Source organism: Lampetra fluviatilis, chromosome 44, assembly GCF_964198595.1.
Source record: "Lampetra fluviatilis chromosome 44, kcLamFluv1.1, whole genome shotgun sequence".
In the NCBI taxonomy this organism is placed as follows: domain Eukaryota; kingdom Metazoa; phylum Chordata; class Hyperoartia; order Petromyzontiformes; family Petromyzontidae; genus Lampetra; species Lampetra fluviatilis.
Genome location: NC_136318.1, coordinates 387,965 through 414,167, shown reverse-complemented (window position 1 = coordinate 414,167; position 26,203 = coordinate 387,965). Strand labels below are relative to the sequence as shown.

At 49.1% G+C, this 26,203-nt stretch overlaps 2 protein-coding genes across 5 annotated transcripts in view; one reads left to right on the top strand and one right to left on the bottom strand.

The window, feature by feature from the left end:
* Positions 1-18,044, top strand: part of LOC144947215 (uncharacterized) — a 718,459-nt gene extending 700,415 nt beyond the window's left edge. For 3 of the 4 annotated variants that reach the window (XM_078876409.1, XM_078876411.1, XM_078876410.1), the window contains exons 8-9: positions 1,221-1,321; positions 5,724-18,044. In XM_078876409.1, coding sequence (XP_078732535.1) covers positions 1,221-1,321; positions 5,724-6,188 — 566 coding nt within the window. In that variant the 3' untranslated portion in view covers positions 6,189-18,044. The remainder of the gene's footprint in view (positions 1-1,220; positions 1,322-5,723) is intronic. The other variant, XM_078876412.1, reaches the window with a different exon arrangement.
* A 2,036-nt stretch (positions 18,045-20,080) lies between these two features.
* The window catches only part of LOC144947214 (putative helicase MOV-10), a 40,234-nt gene continuing 34,111 nt past the window's right edge, over positions 20,081-26,203 (bottom strand). The window contains exons 19-21 of the mRNA XM_078876408.1: positions 25,925-26,013; positions 24,878-24,996; positions 20,081-23,170 (exon numbers count right to left, since the gene is read on the bottom strand). Coding sequence (XP_078732534.1) covers positions 23,127-23,170; positions 24,878-24,996; positions 25,925-26,013 — 252 coding nt within the window. The 3' untranslated portion in view covers positions 20,081-23,126. The remainder of the gene's footprint in view (positions 23,171-24,877; positions 24,997-25,924; positions 26,014-26,203) is intronic.

Below are 26,203 nucleotides of genomic sequence, written 5' to 3'. Positions count from 1 at the left end.
GCGTGGGCTCCGAGCCGTTCTCTGTCTGCGCGAGCGATGAGCGAACTCTGTTCCGCGTCACGATTACAAGTTTAAACTATTATTTCCATTCTTCTTTAAACCTTGTTTTTTTGTCGATGCTGCTCGGTTCCGCACGCATTTATTGCAACTTCATGGAGAATTGAACAAAAACTTCATCTGTCTCATTTAATTAATACATTTATCAGTGTAATTACGGCACTTTGTTTGAAAAGTATTACTTTTATCAAGTTAATGTTATAGCCTAATTTCGTAAATATATATTCTGGCAATTTTCTGGCATCCCAAATGGCCTAACTTTGTTGCAGATGAGAAATGACTGTTACCCATGGTACATCTGCTTAAGCGGTGTTTCCTCTTCACGTGCTCTTGCTGTCTCGTCTCGCCGTCAACTCGTCGTTATCCACTCCAGCGTCGGAACTTTGTATCACGATAAACGTGTTATGCACAAATCAAGATTTTGTTTTAATTACGAGCAGCTCGTTTTAACCATGGCACACTGTGGGAAGGGGAGTACAGAATATAATTCGTGAACAAAAATACAGAATCAGAATGTTTATCCTGGAGAAATCCGATGAGCTATGAAGCTCTTTTTCACAGATGCCCAGTAGACATTTGTAGTAAAGGAACAGGGAAGCGAGTAAATAAAGAATGGGGAATGAGCGGAAGTGGAGCAGACAGACGGGCGGCAAGGGTCAGGAGAGATGAGGAACGGGAGGAGGAAGAGGCTGCATGAGCATGAGGGCCTCGCCACCGCTGCTGCTGCTGCTGCAGGAGGAGGAGGAAATCTTGAGCTGATTTAGATGTAGAGGTGTGAAAGTGATTTCAATATTGCTCACTAATGAATAAATTTAAATGTTAATTGAAGCTCGGATTTGTGTATGCATCCCCGATATGCATCTCGGTATGCTGCAGCACAATATTGTGTTTTAATTTGTTTGTTGACCAATCTTCTCGCGAATGTGGTGGCCTGGTAAATGCATCAATTGGACTCCATTCCGATGCTCAGATGGCCTGAATTGTTTTTCTCTTTCCCTTTACACGTGAACACACATTCATGCAAACACATCCACACCCCTTACACACTCGCACACACACTTAATAAACACGCACACATGCGCACACACACATGCACACATCTGCACACACACACCCACGTACATACACACACATCTGCACACACACACACGCTCCACGTGCAGCGCTTGCCGACGGGATGACGATGGCGACGTCGCGCTGCACCTCGGACTGCCGGAGGTTCGGGCACTCGGACCGCTGCTGGATGCCCAACACCGCCACCCCGGTAGCACACACGCCGCACACACACGGCACCCACGCCGCACACACGCTTCACCTATACTACACCCACGCTGTAATCACGCTGCACACACACGGCACACACATTGTAACCACGCTGCACCCACGCCGCACACACGCTGTAACCACGCCACACACACGCTGCACCTACACGACACCCATATTTCGAAAACGTACGCTTAGAGTATTTGACTGCCACTGTCATCAATGTCCACGTGCCAAGCCGCTTCCTTGAGCTGTCATTTGTGGCCAGGTCGCTTCTCAAGAAGAGCTACGCAGCTCAGTGTCGGCCTGACCTGATTGGTTAAAAAACAATCGCCTGAAACGTGGCCTATGTTATATGTTTTCTACCCATAACTCTTCATATGCCGATTTCAAAACCGGTCATCAGAAAACATTGTATTGAATAGTCATTCTCAGCAGGCCCCATGGTGTTCAGTGCAGTCTCCATGTCCTGTTATCAACTCCATCTCTCTGGCCTCTCTATCTCTGTGCTATACAAGTGCTATAAAGAAGGGCCATTGCCCGAAACGTCATCGATTATGTATTGTATATATTTCCCTTTTAAGGCCACACGCAGTGCCATTGACGAATGCGTGGAGGTTTTATTTGTGGTTAATTGTGCCGCACAAGCCGAGTCCTGCAGGCCACTCCGTGTCGCCAACGCCTCAAGGCAGAAGGTGGCCGCGAACGAGAGCCCTCGCTCATATGACTCGACGTTTTACGCGTAATAACTTAATCCTGGATCTGTAATACACACTTGGAATCGCTCCTAAATGGGAATGACTCCATCATCCTAGAAAGTAGTCGCTCTGACTGCATTTCGTCGCGAGGGAAATCTAAAAAGTTGTCTCTCGATCTCGCGGCAATCGCTAAGTTGGCACCACTTCCAAGCGCGGGCAGCTCTGGTTGCCACTTTCCACTGAAGACCAAACCCAGACACATTCATATTTAAAAGACTGCGCAGTCGAGTCTGATGAAGTTCCACACAATAATAGCGGAACCAGCATCTTGGGGCAAATCAACACCATACCACCTAATTCCTGGACCGTCCGGATGAAGCCGGGGACAGGTGGCAACCGTAGCCGCGTGCCAAAGGTCCCGTAAGTGCTGATCTCCCTTCTGGGATTGCCCTACCGTCACCACCCTTGAATCTCAGCCAGGTCGAGAGGAACGCTGCTTGCGAACAGGGTGGAACAACGAGGACGTCCAGAACGATCGAGGCCCAGACATCGCAGCCCCTCCTGGCGTTAACATTCCTCCTCGATGCGCACATCTCCCGCACGAATGGAAAATCAAAGACAAGCTGCAGTAGTGCGATTGTGGCCATGTAACCCAAGCGATGGACCGTATCGTGAGAAGACGTTCTCATTAGAGAGCTAAACAATACCGCTTGCAGATCCTCGCTACAAATCAATTCTTGACACCCGAATACAGAGAGACGCCAATTCCCGGACCGTCCTGATGGAACCTGGGACGGTGGCAACCTCTCGCTGCACATCAAAGGTCCCGGGGCGTGAGGAGCGGTGGCGCCGTGGTTACCGCTCACGGCCGACACCAGTGAAGATTGTCTCTGAACCAGTCCTAGGCCTCACCTAGGTCGACTCAGCCTCAAGTGAGGACCTGCTGCAATGTGTAAGCATTGCCACTGGGGGGAGACAAAGGCGCGGTGCCTGGCCACCACCACCCTCTCTTGTGCCAGTGACAGCCTTCTTCATCGGTGCTGCTACTCGCTAACACCACTTGCCCCAACACTCTGGTGGGATCAATAATACAGGTTTTTTTGGGTTAGATCGCGTAAATATATAAATGTGTGGTTAAACCCGCCACCACCCGACGTGTTAATCTGTTGGAATCAATGCGATGGAGCTTTGTCTTTGGTGTCGGAGAGATGGGTTTAGGGGTGATGCGCTCATCAGCCACACGAGGGCGATAAATCTCCATCTCGCCACCACCACCACCAGGACAGGAGTGGCAGCAGCAGCAGCAGCTGGGGATGGAAAACTCCCAAGATGTTTAAAGTCGATTAGAACAGAATCTTGATCATGGAATTGATTCAAACGATTCCTACTCCAAACCCACCTCCCAAAAAGCCCATTATCACATACAACAAACCTTCTCTGTTGCTGTGTAATCTACTTTATTGTTGGGTTAATGCAGCACAAACAATTCAATATTTAAGTGGTACAACGAACTATGTTTGGAAAGTGAATAAACTCTCACTGAAGGTTCAGACTATGCTTAGTTTGTTGTCCTTCCCAATTCGTAGTTGGCTACGTACGATGTTAAAGAAGTTCAACATGCGTAGATTATGCTGATTATGTCGATTGGGTGTATTATGCTGATCATGTTGATTGTGTTGTGGTTCCTGAATGTGAATCAAATACTCCGGGGTACCTACATATCAATAGAGAAAACACAATAAAAGTATGAATGTGACAGATAATCACAATTCACACAAAATAACCAATGAACACTAATTTACACCGATATCATTTGTATTGAACATAACCAATAATCATTTACAAAACAAGAACCATTTTCATACCTCACTTCTATCAACTCTTCCTCAATTACAGAATGTCGAGTCGTGTTGACCTAATGATTTTAGTTAAATAAATTAGCAATATTTAGCAATTAATTTAAAAAACGATTGTGTCATTGGGATTCTAAGAATTTGAAGCGATTATCAAGTTAAAGAATCGTAAATCGAAACTTTTAAATTCGTATCTCTGGAATTGATTCCTCTGGGATCGCCAGTTTTACAACCGTTGATCTGGAACGCGTTGTTGTTGTTTTTGTTGTTATTGTTGTTGTTATTCTTGGGTCTTTCGGTAAAGTCCCGTAGATAGGTTAAAAGAAAATAATAAAAAAATAACAAAAAAAACTACGACGTTTGGATCGCAACGCAAACGGTCGTCTTCAGGAAAAGGGGGTTAGCGTCCAAGGCAAACTGTTCATAAGGGTTTGAAATGGGCGTAGCCCAAATGTCAGCAGCCAATGATAATCATTATTTGGTATTTGCCTTAATGGCTCAAGCAGTTCCATTCCTAATGAGAATTTGCAAGTGCTGACGTGTGCACATGGATAGGGTACAAATTAAATTCACACCCCAATTTACTGTGACTGCTCCATTCTAAAGTTAACACACAATTCATGTAATTACGTTTGCACACATATAGTGTTTGACAATTACTTAACATTCATGCCAATTGTTCCCCATTGTAACCCATCGTTTCTTTGCTAACACTTATCCGAGTATTTTAATAGATTACTGTGCTGGGAATATTTTGACTCTGCCAATTACTTAATAATCCCAACGACGCCCTCTGGAACCTAAACTCTCCGCTCGCTGCACTGTGCCTGCTCTTTATATTCGGTTCGCTAAACAACAGCCACTAAACCGGTAACCGTTTTTCTAAATCTTGTCCTTCACAGATGGGATCAGATCACGAATTTTATGTACTGTGTTAAAATTATAAACAGTACCAGCACAGCACTCCGCATTTGCTCCGTAACTGTACTGCGTGCATGTGAAATGACGGAGGATGTCCATTGGTTGACCGTGGCTGGTGCATCGTGCCCTGGTGACCCTCCTTTTGCATCGCACGGTGCAGGTAAAGATTTCCGAATGAAAGTTAAAAAAATATGAAACGGTCTGCATAATTGATATTAATGCTGTGCGTATAAAATAAATTTTCCACATTCCATTACAATAGATTGCTTATGAATAGGTTGCTTTTATTAGCATTGTGGCAGAGAATGCCAATGCAATACCTGGCTAGCCAACATGGGCCCCCCCCCCACCCTCGTGGCACAAACCTCACAAAGAATCTCGTGCAGCCTTCACAGACTGTTTGGGCAAGTCCTGTTGGCAAGCCCCTAAACAGGCCAGTACGAGGAGGCGGTGGCCAGCAACACGCTCGGCCGCCTTTGTCTTCCCAGTGGTGATTTACACATCACGCCAGAAAATCATTTTAGGCTGAGTCGACCGGGGGAGGCCCAGCACCGGTTAAAATATTTGCTGTGAGCGGGAATTGGACTCGAGTGGTCGGGTTCATCGTGCAGTGCACTAACCGCTACGCTGCTGCTCCCTGCACCATCCTCGCTACCATCTCAACCACCAACTTCACCATGAACCATATGAGCACAACCTCCACAACCAAATCGTTACCATTGCTACCACATCACATCAACTACCACGACTGTCTGAAACCAATACCACCACCACCACAGTGTTATAACCGTACCAAAACAAGGCGATCAGCGCGTTCCACAGGATTACAAAACTGAAATACGTTTTAGATATTTAAAAACAAAGTGCCCGTTCGTTTAATTTCGTGCCTCCTGTCGCCCCCGCCCCACTCCTCCTCTGCGCACGACCCCAGCAGGGCGCGCTTTGCCGCGGCATCCCCAGCGCCTCGAGCCCAGCCGCTCTGCTGTGCCCCCTCGCCTCGTGCCCTCCCGCTCCTCCTCCTGCTCCGGGCCGCCAGCTGCCGCCCCCCCACGCTCCGCGTCCCTCGGGCGCTCCGCGGTGCCCCCCTGCTCTGCCCGCCGCCGCTCCCGGGGGCCCCGCGCGCTCGACGGAGCCGCCCGTGCCCCGCGCCGCCTTCCCTCCCCCCGCGCACGGCGAGCGCCCGCGCGCCCCGGCGAACCTCGGCGCCGTCGCCACCGTCCACGGTGAGGGGGCGGCGGGACGGGGCCCCGGGCCGGCGCGGGGTTCCGGCGAGGCCGCGGGGAGCCCCGCGCACGCCCAGCCCGACACGTTCCTCGTCCGCAAAGCGTCGCTGGGCGGAGGGGGGCGCGACGAGGCGGCCGCCCCCTTCCCACGCTGCGACGAGCACTATTTGTAAGCGCGCGGCTCGGTCGGACGTTCCCCTCCGCCCCCTCCCACCGTCTCTGACCTTTTCAGCAGCGATGATTTTATGGACGTGTAAAGTTTTAGTATCGTACCGCTGTAACGTGTATAGAGATTGAGCTACGATCGAATGTTTTTTTTGAGAGCGCGGCACTAAAATTACGGACAGCCGGTGTACTTCTTTCCTTTCCTGGTGTGTGCGTGACCTTTCGATGCAGAAACGCCCTTTCCATCAGCGCATTTGTCACACACCTATCGCTGGCGCCGACGGCAAAGTCAGGTTTGTTAACGGTGCCAAGGCTCCGAAGGAAGTTTTTCCATGACAGTTTCGCTAACGACCGGTCATCTTATTTTACACGTGTGGGCCAAATCCCGCAGGGTCATGGGACGTGTGCAGAGAAGGCTCTTGGGATCTCTGACCCCGCCACCTGACTTAACCCACCCTCTACATAGAACCCCTCACGTGACTGGCAGCAGCGTAGACAAGTGCCACCAGTCGCTGGGAAAACTAAAAGGTTTGATGGAGCACAAGTTTCTCCCTTTCCTAACTCCATCCTATGAGCCGGGTCGCATAATGGCACCTCAACACACCCTCAGAGGATGTCGATGCGGCCTGGAGCTTAAACGCCTTGACCCCCACGCCAGGTGTGTTACCTACTTGGGGCCGGGGCACCACGTGGACACCTACTCTGACTTGCGGCACTCTTCCGTTCTCCGAATGCCGCGGCCGCGAGGCCCAGTTACAGCGATACGTTCTTCCAACCTATCTACGGGGCCCGATGCGGCCTCTCTAAGCACAAGACCAGGTGGAATGGCAGGGCCCCTGGAGAGTGGAGGGGCCACCTCCATTGGGCGTCGGGGGCCGCATGTCGGCGTTCCTGCGCGCCTGGCGGCGTTCCGCTTCGGACGGCAGGGTGTTGAGGTTCGTTGAGCGGGGCTACCTCCTCCATTTCATCGTGCTTCTGGACAGTGTTGGATTCCGGCCTTCACCACCCCCGTGGGGCCCAGCAGGAGCAGGAGCTGACCCGCCAAGCTGTGGCACTCCACAAGCGAGGTACCGGGTTATGCTCCTGATTCTTCACGCTCGAAAAACACTCTGGCGGATACAGGGGATTCCCTATCTGAGGAAACTGAACCTTGCGTACAGAATTGAAAGGTGGAGTCCCTCCGGTCCATCAGGCGAGCGCCGCAGCCAACCAATTGGCTCGTCTCGATAGACTTACAGGACCCGTAACTGCACATCGTCATATACCCACAATATTGGCGGCACCTGCGCCATTTTGTTCCGGAGCGTATCAGGCCATTCCCCTCGGCTTTTCAGAGTCGCCAAGAGTGTTCACCAAAGTCGTTTCAGTCCTCATCGTGGCCATCAGGGAGAGGGGGGATCCACTTCTACCCCGATCTCGATGACCTCTGAGGGTGCCTTCGGCAAACAAGCTTCAGAGGATTACAGCCACGATCACCTCACTATTGGAGATGTACCGCTGGGTTATCAACCAGCCGATGTTTTGTTGTCGCTGACCCAGCGGCTTTACCATCTGGGCGATGCCAATATTTGGACGGACCGGCAGGTGATGGCAGCTTCTGGATGGAAATGCGCTCCCGATATCTTGAGTCGCCCGTTTTCTCGCAGTCAATTCAGCTCCCCAGGCAAGGGAAATTACGGTTCTGCTGGGGCATACGGCATCAACCACCGGAGGTCATTCCCTGGGCGAGGCTACGTATGAGACCTCTGCAATGGACTCTGCTACGCCGCTGGGACCTGCGTCACGGCCCCAGGCCATTCAGGACCTGGCCTAGTGGACCGATCTGCAGAGCCTCCAGTTGGGACTGCTATTGGGAGACCTTCCCCCCCCCACCTTCCAGACGTCGTCTTGCAGATGCACGCCAGCTCATGGAGCTGGGGTGCGCATCTCCAACGGAGAACAGTGCAGGGAAGATGGTCAACCCTTGCCGAGGGCAGCATCAACCCGCCCGAACTGCGAGCTGTGCGTCTAGCGCTGTGTAAGTCCAGTTGATTTGCAGGTCAGTCCTGGCCCACTGCGACAACACCACAGCAGTAGCTGCGATGAACCGTCAAGGGTCCCCCAAATTGCATGTCTTGTGCGGAGGAGGCATGGAGCCCGCTGAGTCGGCTGACTTGGCCCTTGAGGGCGACCCGCCTGGCGGGGTCCGAAGACGTCGGGCCGACCCGCTCGGCCGTGGCTCTCTCGATCCGGGATAGCGGCAGCTGCGCCCCTAGGTGTTCACCTCCCTTCTCGATCGCTTCGGCCCCTTCAGCGTCGACAATTGTTACTCCGTGGACAACGAGGAGTTGCTTCTGCTGACTTAGTGCTGGGCACAATTTGCTCCCGAGAAGCAGAGGACGCTTCACGCTGAGAACGGCCGTGTGGCGGTCTACGGAACGGTCTTAATCGGCAGAGCTTTTAGGGGCAAGCGAGCCTTGAAGGTGCGGCCGCTCGTGTGGCTGAAGGAAGTGTGACGAGCGTTGCCACAGGGGCACAGAGAAGCAGCCCCCCGACAACCTTAGGGCACTGGGCCGTTGCAATCTCGTGGGCTCGAGCCTCCAACGTGGCCATATGGGGAAGCCCCGCACTTCCTCCGGCATGCCAGCTGTGGCACATGGTGCTGATATGTTTATAATAAGAAGACCGGTGGGTCGTGGAATTGTGATGAAATATATTTGGTGTTGTACTTCTGTTAAAAACAACAAAATTCCAGTCAGTCCTGCCGTCCGTCACAGGGATTCCTACCGATCCATCCCCGCATCAGGCATCCCCTCGAGTCAGGCAGGAGACCTCAGATCCTAGAGTCTGGGGTGAGACGTCGGGATCCCCGCCTTCTCTTGGTGTTCGTGTCTCCTCACGGAGAGTGTGGAGCCAGGGGCCCGCTGCTATAAAGGTCGTGAGGGGTTCTGCGTCGAGGCTGGGTGGAGTCAGGTAGAAGGGGGGCGACACCCGGCCCCCGTGGCCCTGCCAGATGCCGCTCTGAATATAATAATAATATTATTTACCGGTGGATGGCGGAATTGACTGGAAAAGCTCTTTTTACCGAGGTACAAAACCTACAATTTGTTTGGGTCGTGCAGTGAAATAAATGTGAACGGTTGATCAAGGTAGGACCACGTGAGTGACCGTTGAGTCGGCTGTATCTATTTTTACAGAAATCTGGTGAAATACAGGGTACATGCAAACAAGGGTGCAAATACAGAAAACCCTCGAAGATTAACAAAAACTGGAGGGAAAACAAAATCAAAGATTAAACATAGACTAATAACTGAATAAATCGGTATGGGAAGGCACAGAATAATATTTTTACAAGGCATAGTATGTCATATTAAATATTAACCAATGACTGCTCAGTAATAGTTTTCAAATCTGAATAGCCTAAGAAAAATATTTTCAGTCAAGTTTTTCTGGTTTTAGAGACTGAACATTCTGCATCAGGTGCGAGTGCGCTTTTGGTACAAAAAAAAGTTGCGTGGTGAATGGAGCAAGTTGACGTTTCAAGTTTATTTTTAAACCAGGCTAAAACTCCAGAGACCATCATGAGTCTCATTTGCAAGAGTGGAGCTGGATCGCCAGCTGGGTCAGCCAAAGACCCCGAGTGCCTGCGAGCAATCGTGTTCCAGATGTTGCCGTTAGGTGGCAGACGTATTACGCCATCAGCAGTTGCAAAAGCTCACGTCCTTTGAGAGTGCAAACAAGCAGGCGTTGAAGACTGAGGCCGAAATACGGGGACAACAGTCAATTGTGGCTTTCGCTTACGAAACGGGTGGAACAGCTGAGATATTTTATAAATGTGTTTCGTGTTTGCACCCACAGAGGACCAAATATGGATAACAGCTCTGCTGTTGATCACGTGGTCCGTGCGCCGTCTTGTGGCAAAATCCGAACAAAATGTTGCACTTGGAGCCCAAGGTCGGGCCGCTGTTTTTGCTAAAATGGCATTGGCAAAATAAAAAATCTCACATTTAAACTAAATTGTTAAATGAATTACGGTAATTATGTACATTGATATGTATAGCTATGTATATGCTAAGTAGGTTTTTTTATGCAGAAAGCATGTGGCTAAGTCGAAACCTCTTGACGAAACGGCTCAACACGCATTGAGCTAGTAGCTTCTCATGAATGACCCCTACCTCGACATACATTTTGCAAAATAAAAATATGCAAATGTACAAGCATGCATTTAGTTGAATGCTTTAAAAAAATTGGCGGCTTTGCCAATTAATGTGTCAGCGATTTCTTCACGTCCGAGCCAAGGTATGCACTTGCACAACAACCTGCACGCTCGAGTTCCCCGCCAGTGTGAATGTTCCCAGCGCAGTCCGCAGGGCAGCTACCATCAGCTGTTCTCCGTGCAGTCAGCTTCACGGAGAACAAAAACACTCCACACGTTCATCGATAGCACTGCCCTCAATGTAAGAGGCGTATAGTAGGCGACGTTAGGGGCATTGGCCGTTCTTTACAGCACATCGGTCAGAGAGGGAGAGTTTAGTTGTTACCTGTGCATCACTGCCAACGCAGTATTACCACTTCATTTGTCATATTAATAGATGTTTAACCATATGGTACAGAGAACCGCACATATTGCATATACAGTATTCCTATATTGTACTTGTGAATATACCTTGGTAGGATGAAATATACACATGGATATAAACATGACGTAAGGATATTGCTAGATTTAATAAAAACTCAACTTGGTTACGAGGTTATTGTTTAATTTTACTAATTATAATAACTCCCACACCTGTATTGTGAGCACGAGGTGAGGGTACAGCCAGCGGATTCATGACGCGTGGGTGTCCTAGGGGAACTTTGGCTTCCCCACGACATTAGAAACAATAAAACTCCTTGGCCAAACATCCTACGGCAGGAACCTTCTGGAAATCCAATCCTTGAGACTCAGTCATTCTGTCCTGGTCAAATACATTATATTGTTACCGTATAATAAAGTCTGCTTTGCATCAAAGTGATTGTTTTGACGAAATAATCCCTCAACATATTTGCACGTGATTCTCAAGGATAAGTGATATTTTTCCAGTTGGCGGTTGCTCTTTATAAAGTGGGTGCCCCTGTGTGTGTGTGTCAACAAAGTTTGTAATCTTGGGGAGGAGGTTTCTCACTCGGTCTGAACCAGTGGAATTTTTGTTTTATTACCGTTAAACTTTAATTATGTGGCCGTGACATTTTGATTCTAGGATTGCTACTTCGATAACAAACGTACACAGAGTTTAGAAACGTTAAAATCATCGCTGCTGTGAAAATGTCCGGTTTGCATATTTGGCCCTGCTCCTTGCCAGGTTTTGTGAAGGCCGTTGGGGTCAGGGGTTATGTTCCGAACCCGGTTGAACCCATGCACAGCGCCCTCCCATTCCATGGTAAGCGTCACCACGTTTAAAAGTGTTCAACATTCCACGTTAAATAGATTTCCTCCAGCTCTCTCCCAACATTCTGTAATACAGCACAGTTACAATAACCCGTGTATTTCAAGGAATCTAACTGAACGCAAAGCCCCAAGAAACTGAGCCAGAGGGCAGATCCGTGTGAAGGGTAGGTATATATTTTTCACCACAGTGACGACAATATGGTGCTGCGATTTTAATGTGGAGTGCATCCTGGGATTTTAAGTGAATAAAAATGTATGATCCAGAGTTGGGTTAATTAATTTAATTTACATATTGACAACATTTGCCCTTGTGAAATGCTGGTTATAGCTCTGACTGCGCATTGGTTTTCATATGGAATGTTATATTTTAAATTTGAAAACATTGTTGGCAAAAGTTGTGATATTCTGTTCTGTCCATTGGTTTTGAACACGTAAAACGTAGCAATGCCTCCACCTCCAACAAAACGAGGTGCATCTCCCAATCCATTGCGCTCCATCTGTTTAGATCGCGATGTGAGTCTCGACCCCTCGTGTGTGCCAAGCAGGGCCGTTTGTGCAAGCCAAGAGTGAGCTGCGCTGCCGCGATGGTATTTCTACTTGTTTTTATAGCGATGGCGCTCGCAGGTCTCATTCTGGAGACGGCTCTTTTTTACATTTGTGTAATCCCTCGATAGCTGTGCTGGTCGTTTCATTTTCAATGTATGACTCGTTTGATGTGCAGCTTAACAGGGCACATTGTAAAAGAACGAGAGAGTGGATATGCGTGTCCTGATGATCGTCTCGCTGTAGATACGTCAGGCCCGCGAATTGTGTCAACTTTGCATCCCCACTTTATCCTACGCGTCCCATCCCTGCAGGTTTTATTTGCGCGGAAATGTCTTGATCCGAATGTGCAATGGCTTTTTTTCGTGTGTGCACGTTTTCATTGACAAACAGATGTTGTTTGTGCTAACAGTAGTTTGGCGCAAACCGCGACGGGTAAATGCTAATCGGGCTGCACACGGGAGACAGCTTCGGCTAATGATAGTTGTACAGTATTTTAAAACCCAGTTTGGCCGTAGATGTTCACCCATCGTATTGAGGGTGCACACGGTCGTTGAGATCGATCGTGAAGCCTTACAAATTAGAGCACGAACAATCGCTTCGTTGGCTGCAGGAACCCTCTGAAGGCCACACCGACGGACAAACGCTCGCGCAAACACACGTGCACGCGTACATGGCATTTGTCTGGCAAATGCATCAAAGTTTGGATGGGAAGTCATTTCCATTTTTCACAACCCACCCATCTTGACGAGCGCCAGTTGTTAACACCGCATTGTAAACGATGTGACGACACCACAATACCACACAGAGGCCAATTCCTGGCGGTCTTGCCAGCTGCCACGAGTTCAACACTTGGGGTTTCAGGTGTGCAATGTGTGCCAACCAGAGACCAGTAGGAATTCAGACATGCAAAGTCACGTACTTCGTGAGAGTTTCACTGACTTTTTTAACTACCGTAAACTTGTGGAAGGAAATACGCTCTTTAATACATTCACTGTTGATATGATGTGCGCTCTGTGTATGCATACTGCCACCTCTACTCAGATTAATTATAATTTTTTTAAATCCCTTCAGCTTACAATCGAAGTGGGCAGGCAGTGGGTGGTGACAGGCCGATGGGTTCTGTTCCAAGTTAAGTGCGTGGTTCAGACTCCGTTATACCCGGCTGTGATTACAACTTCATCAAAGATTATTTCGCTTGCCTCTGCACCACAGCAATTCTAGCTCATCACAGAAATGAAGGACTTGAGAAAGTTATGTTTGACACCATTAGACTGCAGACGAGTGGGCCCCTTATTACTACCACCATCTAAAGGAACATGTTTAGGCTGCAGGAATAATACTGCACAGTATTCTAAATGGTTCCAATATCGTGTTTCCGTTTTCTCCTCATCTACGACATGCTGATTCTATGACGATTTGCGTCGGTTAGAATGGGCATCGGCATATTTTATTTTGATTGCATGGAAAGGAAATGTTTTATAATATACATAGTGTGGAGGGGGCAGTATGCTTGCAGATTCATTGTCTGTTAACTTATGGTAAATAGTTGATATGGCAATGTGGTAACCACTTATTTGACTAAATAATTCATGCATAATTTATAGTGATGTTCTGCATACGTTTAACACATTTTGCTATGAGTGGAGGTTATGTTGATCCTCTTAACAAAAGTCATAGAGCTCTTAGACAAATCATTCTGCTTTCCCGAGGCTTTGGGAATAATCTTAAGACGTTCATTTATCATTTATCGCTTTTTTCAAATATTTCCCTTTTTTGGCACAATATGAGAAACGTTATTACACGGATAATCATTCGTTCCAATGCGCGGATTGCGCCCTCCTCCTCCTGACACCACAGACACGACCGATTCAGCAGCTCGGCACTGCCGATGCCATTTCATGTGTTTCGACCCAGCCTTGCCGGGGGCACTCGCTCGCTCACGTGGCCCCCAGGAGTAAGCCATAGACGCACCGACACAGCCGGAGGCCGCCTCGCAGTTGGATTCCCAAGCGATCTCAAAGGTAGCATTCGAAGAGTTTAACGCTGACGCGGTTAGTTTGTAGCTGGGCTTGTTCAAACCGGCTGCTGCTCGTGAACGCTCCACGGCTGACGAATGCCCTGCTCGGAGTGCTGCAGCGACCAGAGTCTTAAGATGCTGCGAGTGAGGATTGACGCCAAGTAAACCAAAACAAACAGAAAAAAGCCCAGTGGCAACGCTTCATGCTGGAGTCGAGTTTTGCAGTTTTTGTAAAAAGTGCACAATGTTATATCGTTCAGTAATTTTGATTAAATTCTGAAAATGTCAAGTAATCGTGCCATCCCATCTCAAAAAGGGCATCTCGGCGTCTGTAAGAAGACCATCGAAAGACAATTTAAAGGGTTTTTTTATAAGATAAAAGAGTGAAGACGTTTGACCCCCGGTGCGCCAAGACAGTGGCAGTTTTCCGTGGGGGGCCCCGTGCCAGACGACGGCTGCACGAGGCGCTCGCGGAGCTACTCGACCTTCGTGTGACGGTGCTGAGGAAGGTGTGGACGTCAAAGACACTGCCGCGTGCTCTAGAGAACACGAGAGCAGAGGATTTGGCTTCACACAAGCTACAGGGGGGCTTCGTCACCCGCATCAGCCGCGCCGTCGTTTTTCGTTCATCGGTCGATTGCGCCGCTGCCTGCAAGTGGGGGGGGGGGGGGCTGCTTTCGAGGCGAGGGTCGTGGGCTTCACCAGGCTCCCATACAGGATACCCATAACCACGTGGAGTACCCCCATACAGGACATTGAACGTGCAAAATGATGTGAAAGTCGCATTTATAGTCAACTACTTTAAATGAATATTAGATACGCTCCTCCACACGGATGTTCAGTTATGTCAATCGATGTGGAAATATCGACAAAGAAAACAGAGGGCAACTCTGCTCGTCGCCATTATTAAACACATCTAATCAGAAATGCCATAATCAGACTTCACATTTTTTACTGCCGAAGCGGTCTTTTTGGATTGTGAATATTTTTTCTGTTGTATTGCTGACCCTTGCTTTTTTTATCACCGTTCATATTTTTGTACATAGGCTGATGAAAATGTCTTAAGAATGTTATCCCAGTGTAAAGATCCTCACAGTGATTGTGAAGTCTGGTCCCACTTTCATGGCAAGCCAAACTGATGCCCTCAAAGTGGTTTGGCTGTATGCCCAGGTGTTGCTTCATGAGGCTTCTTGAAGGATTTGTGAAGTGTTGTTTTGTACAAATTATTTGGAAAGAGGTACAACCTGTTAACCCATCGGCTTTGTCCACCTTTTAGGTCGTCACCTCTTCTGTAACGTTGCGATGATGACAGACGTCGCACAATAATCTGCAATACCGGTTGGTCCGAGCCATGTAATACTGCAGCAGATTTCATGGCCAATTAATTAAACTTACGAAGTTTGATTTAACCTGACGGAGACCGTCCTATGTATGCATGTTGAACTTCTTTCGCACCGTGCGAAGTCACTACTTTGCGGCGGTTAACGGATGCTCCCAGGTTGAACCAAAATGAAACTCGTGTCAATGAAATCGCTCTCCTTTGGTTGAGTGATGCAACAGGAGAAGAGGCAGGCTCCTCCTAGGTTGGCTGAGCGGCCTCCACTGTCGAACCGAATCCATTTGTGCCGGGCATCATCCACCTCATACGAAACCAGTGACAAGTCCCCTTGCAATCTCTGAATTTGAAGGCATTTTCGTAGTTTCACATTTGTTGAGAAAATCGAGACTTTATGCATGTCACTTATATTATTGATACATTTTTACTTTGGTTGTCAATTTGCTGAATGCAATATACAGTAATTACAGAACAACTTCAAGTCTATTTCTGGAAGATGTTTTTCATTAGGACAACACTAATGATTTATTCCTATAATATAATCGTAGCTTCACATTATGTGGCTATGTGGTCCAACTTGCTTGTTTTGTAATTAGGATTACGAGGTACGCTCTCACACTGTGTTGGCATTTCACAAGCTGCTTTGCAAAGGCCAGCAGCGTACGATTGAGAGCGACACGATAATCTTCACGCGCGACATGAAAATAAAACAAAACTCAGAAATAGATTATTTTTACGACGACGTCGTGATATCGCTTACACCGTCATGTTATACACACACGAGGTTTTTAGGTCATTTTCACATGGGTGTTGATGGAAAGTAAGTCACGCGTGTTTCACGTTGCCTCATGTGATTGATTATTGCCGAGAAGCAACGCTGCCATGCGGTTTGTGGGCTCGGCCCGCTCGCTGTAGAAGTGTTACACATGCGTGTGCCGTAAACAGGCAGATGGTGGTTTCCCTCCAACCAGTGGAGTTCTGTTGTTGCCGGGCGGGCCACGCGTGTTGTCATCGGCGTGGTGGTTGTGCTGTGAACAACGACACTTTGAGAACTATTGTATCCCGTGCCGTCTACTTGACGTTTTCCTCTGCGCTTCTTTTGCCCAAAATGTTTGGTTGGAGAAAAAAGACCGAGCACAATCTGCGGACGAAGTGTACGCTCGCTTTGTGACTGGTATCAATACAAATCGCCAAAATGAAAACAGGAAATGCAGAACTATTGTCAACGATGCCATCACTATGGACGTGTCGATACAATAAGACCATCGTTACATTATTATGCATCGGTTATGTTCACAGAGACAACTGCTGATATATGAGAATGTAGGTTTGTAAAATGTATTCAAATTCATACAAGTTGAAACGATTGAGACGCCATCTCTTGAGCCTTAGGTCATGCTTCTCGGCACATTGATTGTCCACGTGTCCGTGTGTGTGTCCGTGCGTGCGTACTGTGTAATGTGTCGGTGTGATTGTGCTGCTGGATTTTGAAAAGGATGTGTTTGTAAAAAGAAAAATATAATACCATTGAATTCGAAGGCGTTGTCAACTAAGCGGGAATGTGTTCACGCCTCTGAACCCTGCGTACGTGCGTGCAGTTTTAGTCTAAATTGCATTTGTTCTGCAGTTATAAAACCCATTTTGATTGTAACATATTTACAAAATGTTGGGAAACGAAGAGACAAGAACAGTGTATGCTCGGTTAAACTGTGGATGATGTATCGTCACGGAGTGAGAACCCCACATTTTCAAGAGTGAGCTGGAGCATGAGGGGGGTGAAGTGAGGTGCGATCATTGCTGAGCGATTTGCGGGTAATTTGGCAAATGTAGATTCCCAGCGCCAGCACGCTCTTGCGAATGATGTCAGGGGACCTCTGACGTGCACTCTGAGAGCAGACGGCGTGGAGTAGTGTTACGGTTTGCTGCACAGCCGCACTAATAACCAGGGTAGCCGCTGGATCCGAACCGGAGAAGAATCCTCCGTCGCCTCGCCAAGGGGCACCACCAGGGCCCTGCGACACGCCCTCACTGCTGGGCCACCCCCTTGCTCGGCATTGGAAACTCATTTCTGTAGGACAGCTTTCTGCCTTGAGTGTGTTGTCTTTCCCACGCACCTCCGATTAGCGCGACTGGCTACGTACGGTGTGAAAGAAGTTCAACATACTGTACATACAACAAAGACAAAGATCCCCCGTATAGCCTTAAGAGACTGTTGGGGCAAGTGCTTTTAGCGAGCACCTATGAAGGCCGGCACGGCACGCGAGGTGATGGGTGGCCAGCACCACGCCCGGCCGTCTTTGTCTCCCTCGTGACGATGTTTATACACCGCACCCAGGACCGGTTCAGATGATCGTCACTGGTGGTGTTGGTGGCCGTGAACGGGAATCGAAATCGGGCCGCCGGGTTCGTAGCGCAACGTAGCGCTTACCGCTGCACCACCGCTCCACACCAACAACAACAACACACACACACAGACACAAACTACACACAGACACACTAACAACAACACACACACACAGACATACACACACAGACAGACACTAACAACAACACACACACAGACACTAACAACAACACACACACACACAGACACAAACAACACACAGACACACTAACAACAACACACACAGACATACACACATACACTAACAACAACACAGACACACACACAGACATACACAGACACTAACAACAACACACACACAGACACTAACACACACACAGACACGCGCATTCCCTGACACGGTCCACCCTTCTCTCGACATCGCCCCCCCCTTGTCCTCTGGCACGAGAGCACGGAGCCACTGATGAGGGTTGTCTCTCTCTGCCCCCCCTCCCACCTCGTGGAGGAGCCCCACGGGCAGGGGACCCAGCGACGGGCACGGGGCCGCAGGAGGGACTCGAGGCAGCCGGGGGCATCACACGGGGCACCCCCCCCCCACCCATTCATTTCGTTTCTATTTTAATGTTTTTTCACGGAAGACGAAAAAATCATTTTGACCGTCAATTACACGTGTCCTGAAGGGATCTTGACTTAAAGCTTTCGTGGCTGCAGGAATTCATATTCTTTGGGTCTTTCGGTAAAGTCACGTAGGTAGGTTCAAAGAAAATAACAAAAAAAACTACGACGTTTCGATCGCAACACAAGCGGCCGTCATCAGGAAAAGGGGGTTATCTACGTGACCTGGCTGAAAGACCCAAAGAATATGGCTCTCCTGACGGGTTGTGTGTGTGTGTTTTCGCTATCTGGTTAACTCTTTGTTTAAATGGCAATTCTGTTTTGCTGTGGCGTGCGCGTCCATTCGTGTCTCTTGATGTTCAGCATACTGACACGTCTCATCGGCAGCCAAAGCATATGTGAATCCAGTCACAAGTCACACAGGTTAGCACTTGCTAATACAGAACGGTGTTTTACAACAGACTTATGATTAGATGCATGCATGCATGCTCTTTTCCTCTCAGTGTGTGTAATTTTGTGTAATGGTTGCTTGATGAAATCCGCATTAAAGGTACACATTTAAACATTGCTTGCCCCTCGTGCATTCGTTGACAAGCGCCGAGTCGCATCTTCACCCCACCCCAAGTCTGCTGCGAGCTCGTCAGGCGATCCAGAAAGTTTGCCAACGTCCCCACAGCGACGAGTATCCCATCGTCCGGCAATGGGCACCCGTGTTCAGGTGAAGTCCACGGAGCTGTTAGTTGGTTTTAGAGGCCAAGTTCCTTGTCACGTGGGAATGTATAGCAGCAGTCAAATAAACTAAACTCCGCGGGCAAAACCAGGGGACCGAGAGAAATCCACGCAACCACGGTGCGAGCACGCGATATCGTGAGATATACAGGGCCCAGTCAGGGTCAGCGGATCGCACATCATGGTAACGTCTCCCCGCTACCAGTGTGGAAGAGTAGACCAAATACCCACTGCAGCAGGGCCGGCACCGAGGTTGGTCTCTGCGCCGCTGAAAGTCAACCCAGGTTCACGCTCCCCTCCCCCAGCCGAGCGGAGCTGCAGCAGGGCCTGGGGTCACAGCGCAACGCGAGACGTCGCTCGTTTGGCGAAGTGGCTCGACACAGTTGTGTTGTTGTTGTTGTTTCCCCAGGTGAGAACTCGAAGGGTGACAAGTCTCGTGTGCCAGAGTGTGGCGTTCATATCGGCAGTGGGGTGACGAAAGAGCCACCGCGTTGACCCGAATTGGTGTTTGCTAGCGGTGCGTTATTTGCAGAAAGGGGGACCCGATGTTTTCGTCGCCAGTAATTGTGTGCTCAACACCACCGCGGAGAACTTGTGCAATGCTTCACCCACCGCGTAAAATTGCCACGAAACAGCGGAGGCGTTTGTCAGCTGTGGGTCTGAATCCAGCAGAGCTCCCTGGTTTCAGCAGAAGGCTCGGTGTGGATGAGAAGGCCTGGGACAGTGACACCTCTGACAGTCTATTCCAATGACCAACCACTGTTGACTTTCCCTCAAATTGGTGCTCAATTTTATCGACCATGGAATTGATGATGGGCCGAGTCAACACCCCAACCATGATTTGAGCCACTTGAGAATAAATAGTCAAGGAAACCGGTGTCGAATACATCGTGTTTATAAGGCGGACTCATCAACGAGACTATTGCACGCAATTGTAAAACAGTACAAAAGCAAACGATACATTCATTTTATTTGCATTTATCACACCTGAGCACATCTAATACGTTGGCAATCTGATACAATATAGCCTATTCTTCATTTTGTACATTTACAAAGTCAATGGACTCCAAATGCACTTTGTCTAATCTGCAACGTGTTACAGTGGAATGAATACCCCATGTGTTCCAGCGGAATAGATCGACCCGATGTTGTGAAGAGAGGCCAAGGTTTCAACCGATGGACGCCCTGAAAAGTCAAAGTGTTTAAGAGGCCAGGGCAGGAAGCGTGAACCGCCTGCCCTAGCACGTGTTGCGGGGGCTTCTTTCTCATCGCCACAAATGAGCCAATCGTTGTTGATTTGCCATACAAACGGCGTCAGGCCGTTGTCTACGCTTCAGTAGCATTAGGAAAGAAGATATCGAATTTGCCTCCAGTGCCGCCCTGGTATTGCACACCACTAGGTCCTTGTGCTTTGTAAGCATGTACTGTACAACGAACTTCTTTTGCACCGTACGTAGCCAACCGTGCTGAATCGGAGGTGCGCGGTTTCAAACACAACTAAGCAGCCATGCGTCTATTCACTTCTGCTTGGACCTGTTGTGAGTGTTAGATCACAACGCGAGCGTGGGACTTGGAAGTGCAAAAATTACAGAATACGGGGACAGATGTGGAATTCAGCACCAAGTTGTACCTCAGGTGCACCAAGTTGTACCTCAGGGGCAAGGGGTGTCACACAGGATGCACATTAGCCATTTATAATATTCTCACGTAGAGAAACAAACCGCCAGAGTATTCTGGTGCCTCTTATGAAGGCCTCTAAACAAGGGTTTCCTGAGACGCGAAGTAGTGAAGTGAAGCCCCTGGCGAGGTCGATGCGATACGTTCCATGGTCTGATAATTTGGGACAGCGGCGGGGGGAGCCACTCGGTTGGAGTGGACTTGAGGATCCAATGGTGGCAGTCGAGCCACGTGGACAGACAGACAGAGCAGTGTCCTGCAGCAGCCTGGGCCCAGGCCTCGGTTGCCCTGCGGAGAGTTCCAGCTGCGCCGTTTCCCACGATGTCCCCAGGGTGAGTTTTTGGATCAGGTTCACCGTGGTCGTTACTTTGTGGCCGATGCTGGCAAGACGAGGGCGATAGGCGAGATTCCCCACCGGGGTGACGCCCACGTGTTTGGGTACAGGCGCCTTCCGCAAAAAGAAGCGTCGAGTTCCTTCCCTGGCGGCATTGCCGCTCGAAACGCCGACGCAACTTTCATTGGTGCGGTGTTGAATGATGTTGACCAGGCACTCAGTGGCCCACTCAGAACATCTGCACCGAGTCAAGTAAAACCAAACGCTACGATCCCATTTGTAGAGTCGCTCTGTGGCCAGCCTCACACCGTCAGCTAGCTGCGTGTTCCAGAGCTGTTCGGTCTCAAGTAGAACGGTGGAATTAAATCCAAAGACTTTACTCGGTGGTGCTGGCTCAGACGTGAGCCCCGTAAATCACACGTCCACTGCTGTCAGTGCAAATTAGCAGGTACATTCAAGTTTAAAAGAGGTTTGAGATTTTTCGTAACAAAGATGTGCACTCATTTGATGGGAGAATTGTTTTTGAAGGCACATGATGACATTCAATTATTTATACTGGAAGAATCCGATGAGCTGTAAAGCTCTTTTTCACAGCTGTCCAGAGCGTGTGGAACTTCACGCCATCGGCAGGATGGCTGAAGTGGATGGCAACTCAAGCAGACTGCTGTGATGACGATACTGCAGGGATGGAATTTCTACTGACATAAGGGTGCCGAGGCTGCCAAGGTGTGCAAAAGATGTATGGGTGAGCGAGCTTTTGTGGACAGCCACGCCTGCACGCGTGTCCACTGTAAACGTCGTTGAAAAGCGAGTCAAGCGACGCAAGGAAATCAAAGCAGACATCGTCGATCAAGCCAAGGAACAGCCCGACCAATAAAACGGCTGTGACCCCCAGCAATGCTGAGAGCGGAGGGACGCCGAGGGGTGGGAGGGACACCGCGAGTTCGTTGCAGGCCACCCCCGTGCTGAGCGGCACACGATGTGCGAACTGGAACGTTGGGTCCACTAGCCAGCTCGTCTGCAGATAGCAACCGAGAAGAATGGAGTTTTCCCCGTGCTGTATGTACGTATGTTGAACTTGTTTCGCACTGTGCGTAGCCAACCGTGCTAGTCGGAGGTGCGAGGGGAAGGACAACAAACTACTAAATACAAAAAGCACTTCTAAAGAAATTGGTTTTCAATCTAGATTATTTAAAAGTGCATAGCTCAAGTAGCTTCCTAACATCTGAAGGAAGAGCGTTCCAGACGGCCGCTGAAACGCATCTGAACGCGCTTGATGCGATGGCCTTCGTTGTTCAATGGTTCGCGAAAAGCCGCTTCTGCCAGGATGACCGAGCGGTGACGTTTTCTGCCGAAACTCGCAAGGTGGCGCTCCGACAGCGTGCGACGATGGTGCCAAGCGTGACGCGGAGAAGTGACCTCCAGGGCCTGACGACACAGGCATGCATCGACTGTCCATGTGACGACTTTGATGAATAGTTATGGTGCATCCGTCGTATGACAGAGGTAAAGCACTGATGCTTAGGTGTTGCTTGACTTCATAGATAATGTATTGTGTGCATTTCCGATTAGCACGTTTGGCTACGTACGCTGCAGCAGAAGTTCAACATAGGTACCACATCGCCTGGCGTCAACATTCTATGGCTGCCTTTGTCATTTTATTATTTTTTGTACGGCTGATGAGCGACAACTACAATTTCACATTCAGGTAGTCAAACCAGATCACATTATTGATTCAGATCAATGTGCCAAAAAACCATATAATATCGGTTTAAAATTGTTCGATCGTTTCTCACAACGGCAAATTGTACGCTCATAAAAATCAATTAAAACCAGAAAAAACGTCCCCATAACGTAAGGGATCTAAGAAACCTCTTCGTAGGGTCAACATTACAGGACGCACGTTCACAGCGCGGCTGATGCAAGAGAAGCTCAGCAGGGTCACAGCTCCCTCCTCCACTCTGCTTCCACGTTCACGTCGCCACCTGCAAGGAAATGGAACAGAATGGATTTGTGCTCTCACCAGAAGAACACGCCGTACACATTTCATGACTACCACCGCTCCTTCTCGTCAAAGAGCATAAACCGTGACGCAAAATCTGGTCATCCTCGTAGCGGCTTTTGGATAGCCATCGAACAAAGACGGTCACTGCATCGCGCGCTTTCAGATGTGCTTCTGCGGCCGTATGGAACGCTCTTCTTTCCTATATTAGGAAACCACTGGAGCTATGCACTTTTAAGTCTGAATAACAAACTAATTTCTTTAAAACTGCATTTTCTAATGAGTTTGTTGTCCTTCCTCTGCACCTCCGATTAGCATGGTTGGCTTGATAATGTGTGAAAGAAGTTCAACATACATACGAACTGCTTGGACAGGGTGGTCAGTTTTAGTGATTATTTCCAATATTTTAGTCTAACTGTCCTGTACGTGGTCACGTTGTAAGAAGAGTCCATTTCCAAGCGGAAGTCTCCCAAGTGAGCCATAGGTCACCCCGTGTCAACGAGCGGCACTGCAAGGCATCGCAGAACTTGTACTGCTCATTGTTACTTCTTTATTGCTTCTCAAGTTACTTCAAGGGACCTCTCATTCACATTCATGGCTCTTGATTTGCTCTGGAGAAGAACCGTGGCCTTGAACCGTTTGTAACTTATGGAAAGCAGCCCCAACCACACATTAAAACGAGAGATTGGTCGCAAAACTGCTAGGCATAATGCAGTGACGTAATGCATTTTTGTCATGGGCCCAAGTAATCAACATTAGGCATCCGCAGAACAACTGCAACATTTTAACCAAGTCACCGGGAGCCACAATGCCCAGAGGTGCTCATTCTGGGCCGACACACAAATTGTGTGGAGCCTCGGCATCTTCTAAACGTGCCCCATGCCCCCATCATCTCCGTGCTAAAATATGGCCCTAACCGTCTCCACACAGGGTATGGCCCTGTGCGTGCTCGCGGCCGGCTGCACACCGTCACGACGGTGGAGAGGACGACAAGACGGACCAGGGGAGGGCGAGGTGACGGTGGGTGACAGAGGGGGGGAGCCTTGCGCTGGGAGGGGGCGGGCCTGGCAGTGTCGGCATGCTGGAGAAGAGGAAGTTCCAGACAACGGGGGAAGAGAAGGAGCGGCCGCTGAGCTGAAGCTGACATGGGGGGGTAGGAGGGGGCACTGGTGTCTGGAGTGGGCACCAGAGGGAGCCACGTGGGGAGCGATGAGCTCAAAGAGGTGCAAAGGGGCAAGGTCCTGGGGGACATCCCCACGGCACGGAGAGCTCCGTCGCCCGGCTACAGGCGCAGTGGCAGCCACTGGACGCGTCGCAATTCACACCGCTCGTCGCCATGGATACGTCACGATTCACACCGCTTGTTGCTAGGATATGTCACGATTCACACCGCTCGTCGCCATGGATACGTCATGAGTAGTCTTAAGAATAAACTCCTGGGGTGAGTAGAGCCCCTCTGGCGGCTGCAGCAGTCACGTTAACCGATTGCACACAACTTATACAAAGTGAAAATAATCGATTCTTACACGCACGGCTCAACGGCTGTATTATGAGCACAAGAATCTATTTAACCGATGAATCCATGCATCATTACTCCCAATGATGGGAGTGATGCAGTCACATGACTGTCTGCAGGGTTCTACGAACGAGAATGAGTGCTGCAGTGAGCAGAGGAGGCCACGGAAGTTACCTTTGATGCCATTGGAAGCACCGGCGTGAACTCCACCATCCATCTCGTCCGGGTCTTCGTCCTCCTCGCGGATGTCAATGCCCATGAAGCCTCCCCGTGAGCGGCAGTAGTTGATGAAACTAGGACAAGGAAGACAAATCACGCTCATGCGTGCATTCTCAACATGCCTTGGTGCTCAGAATTACACGTCGTAAAAGTAACGGCGTATTAGCTGCTGTGTGACGTGGAGCCGAAACATGGACGTTACCCAAGCAAATACGAAGAGTGAAAAGATTGGAAAGGGTAATCAAGCAAGGGTGGAGAGGTGCATGCTGGGAATTACAATGATGGGCAGAGAGAGGAGCTCGTGGATTAGAGATCATACGTAAGTTATAGACATCACTTTGATATTCATGCAGCAGTGGATAGAGCATGATGAACACTATAAAAGCATGGAGAGATGAATGCTTGCTGTCTCCACCCTGTATCTGTCGCCTGTCACGTGTTTTTTTTACAAATGTATAGTTTACTTTAAATAAACTCTTTTAACTATTTTTATTTCACCAGGTAAGACCCATTGAGCTGGCCACAAATGATAGCTCAATGAAGTCGCTTTTCAGGCGTAAATTTATAGCATCCATATAATCTTAACGCCCGTTTCTAAATTTGGAGGTAAAAACTGAGCCGACGGAACGAAAGAGGACGGACGAAGCTTTCAGCGACGCGTGGGTTGAGGAGGCGACTCGCATCAGGAAGCGGCTTCAATAATAAAGTCACGACGTATTAGTGAAACGACGCTCAAGGGGGAGACGTAAATAGGGGTCTTACTGCATATGGGATATGATAGGGTTGTGTTTAAAGGTGTTATTGTGGGCTTTGCTTTTTGGGTGTCTCGTAGAGGGAGCTCTACATCCAGAGAGGTGATATCTGAGGCGAGTACGTTACATTCAGAAGAAGGCTGCGTCCACCAAAAATGTCGGATTTTTGTTAATTGGTCGTCAACAACTTGTAAAACTACTTCCATCTCTTGCCACCAGTGGTGTCCTGCGTCTCAAATGCAGCCCCCACCTCTCCCAGTTGGGGTCCTTGGAGAGCGTGACGGGGTTTCCGATCACCACCAGCAGGGCTTTGGCACGGGTCAGCGCGACGTTAAACCTCTGTTGGAGAAACCGGTGGCACCCACAAAGACAACACTTAGCTCTGGCACAATACCGCTTTTCAGGTTGAGCAGGGCCCTATCGTTTAGACAAGAGTGCCTTTACCAATGACGTTCGGTAACCCAGCAACATGCGTTGTACAAGCCTGACTGCTGATGAGGCCCAGAAGGTCGAAACCAGGCCAGAATTT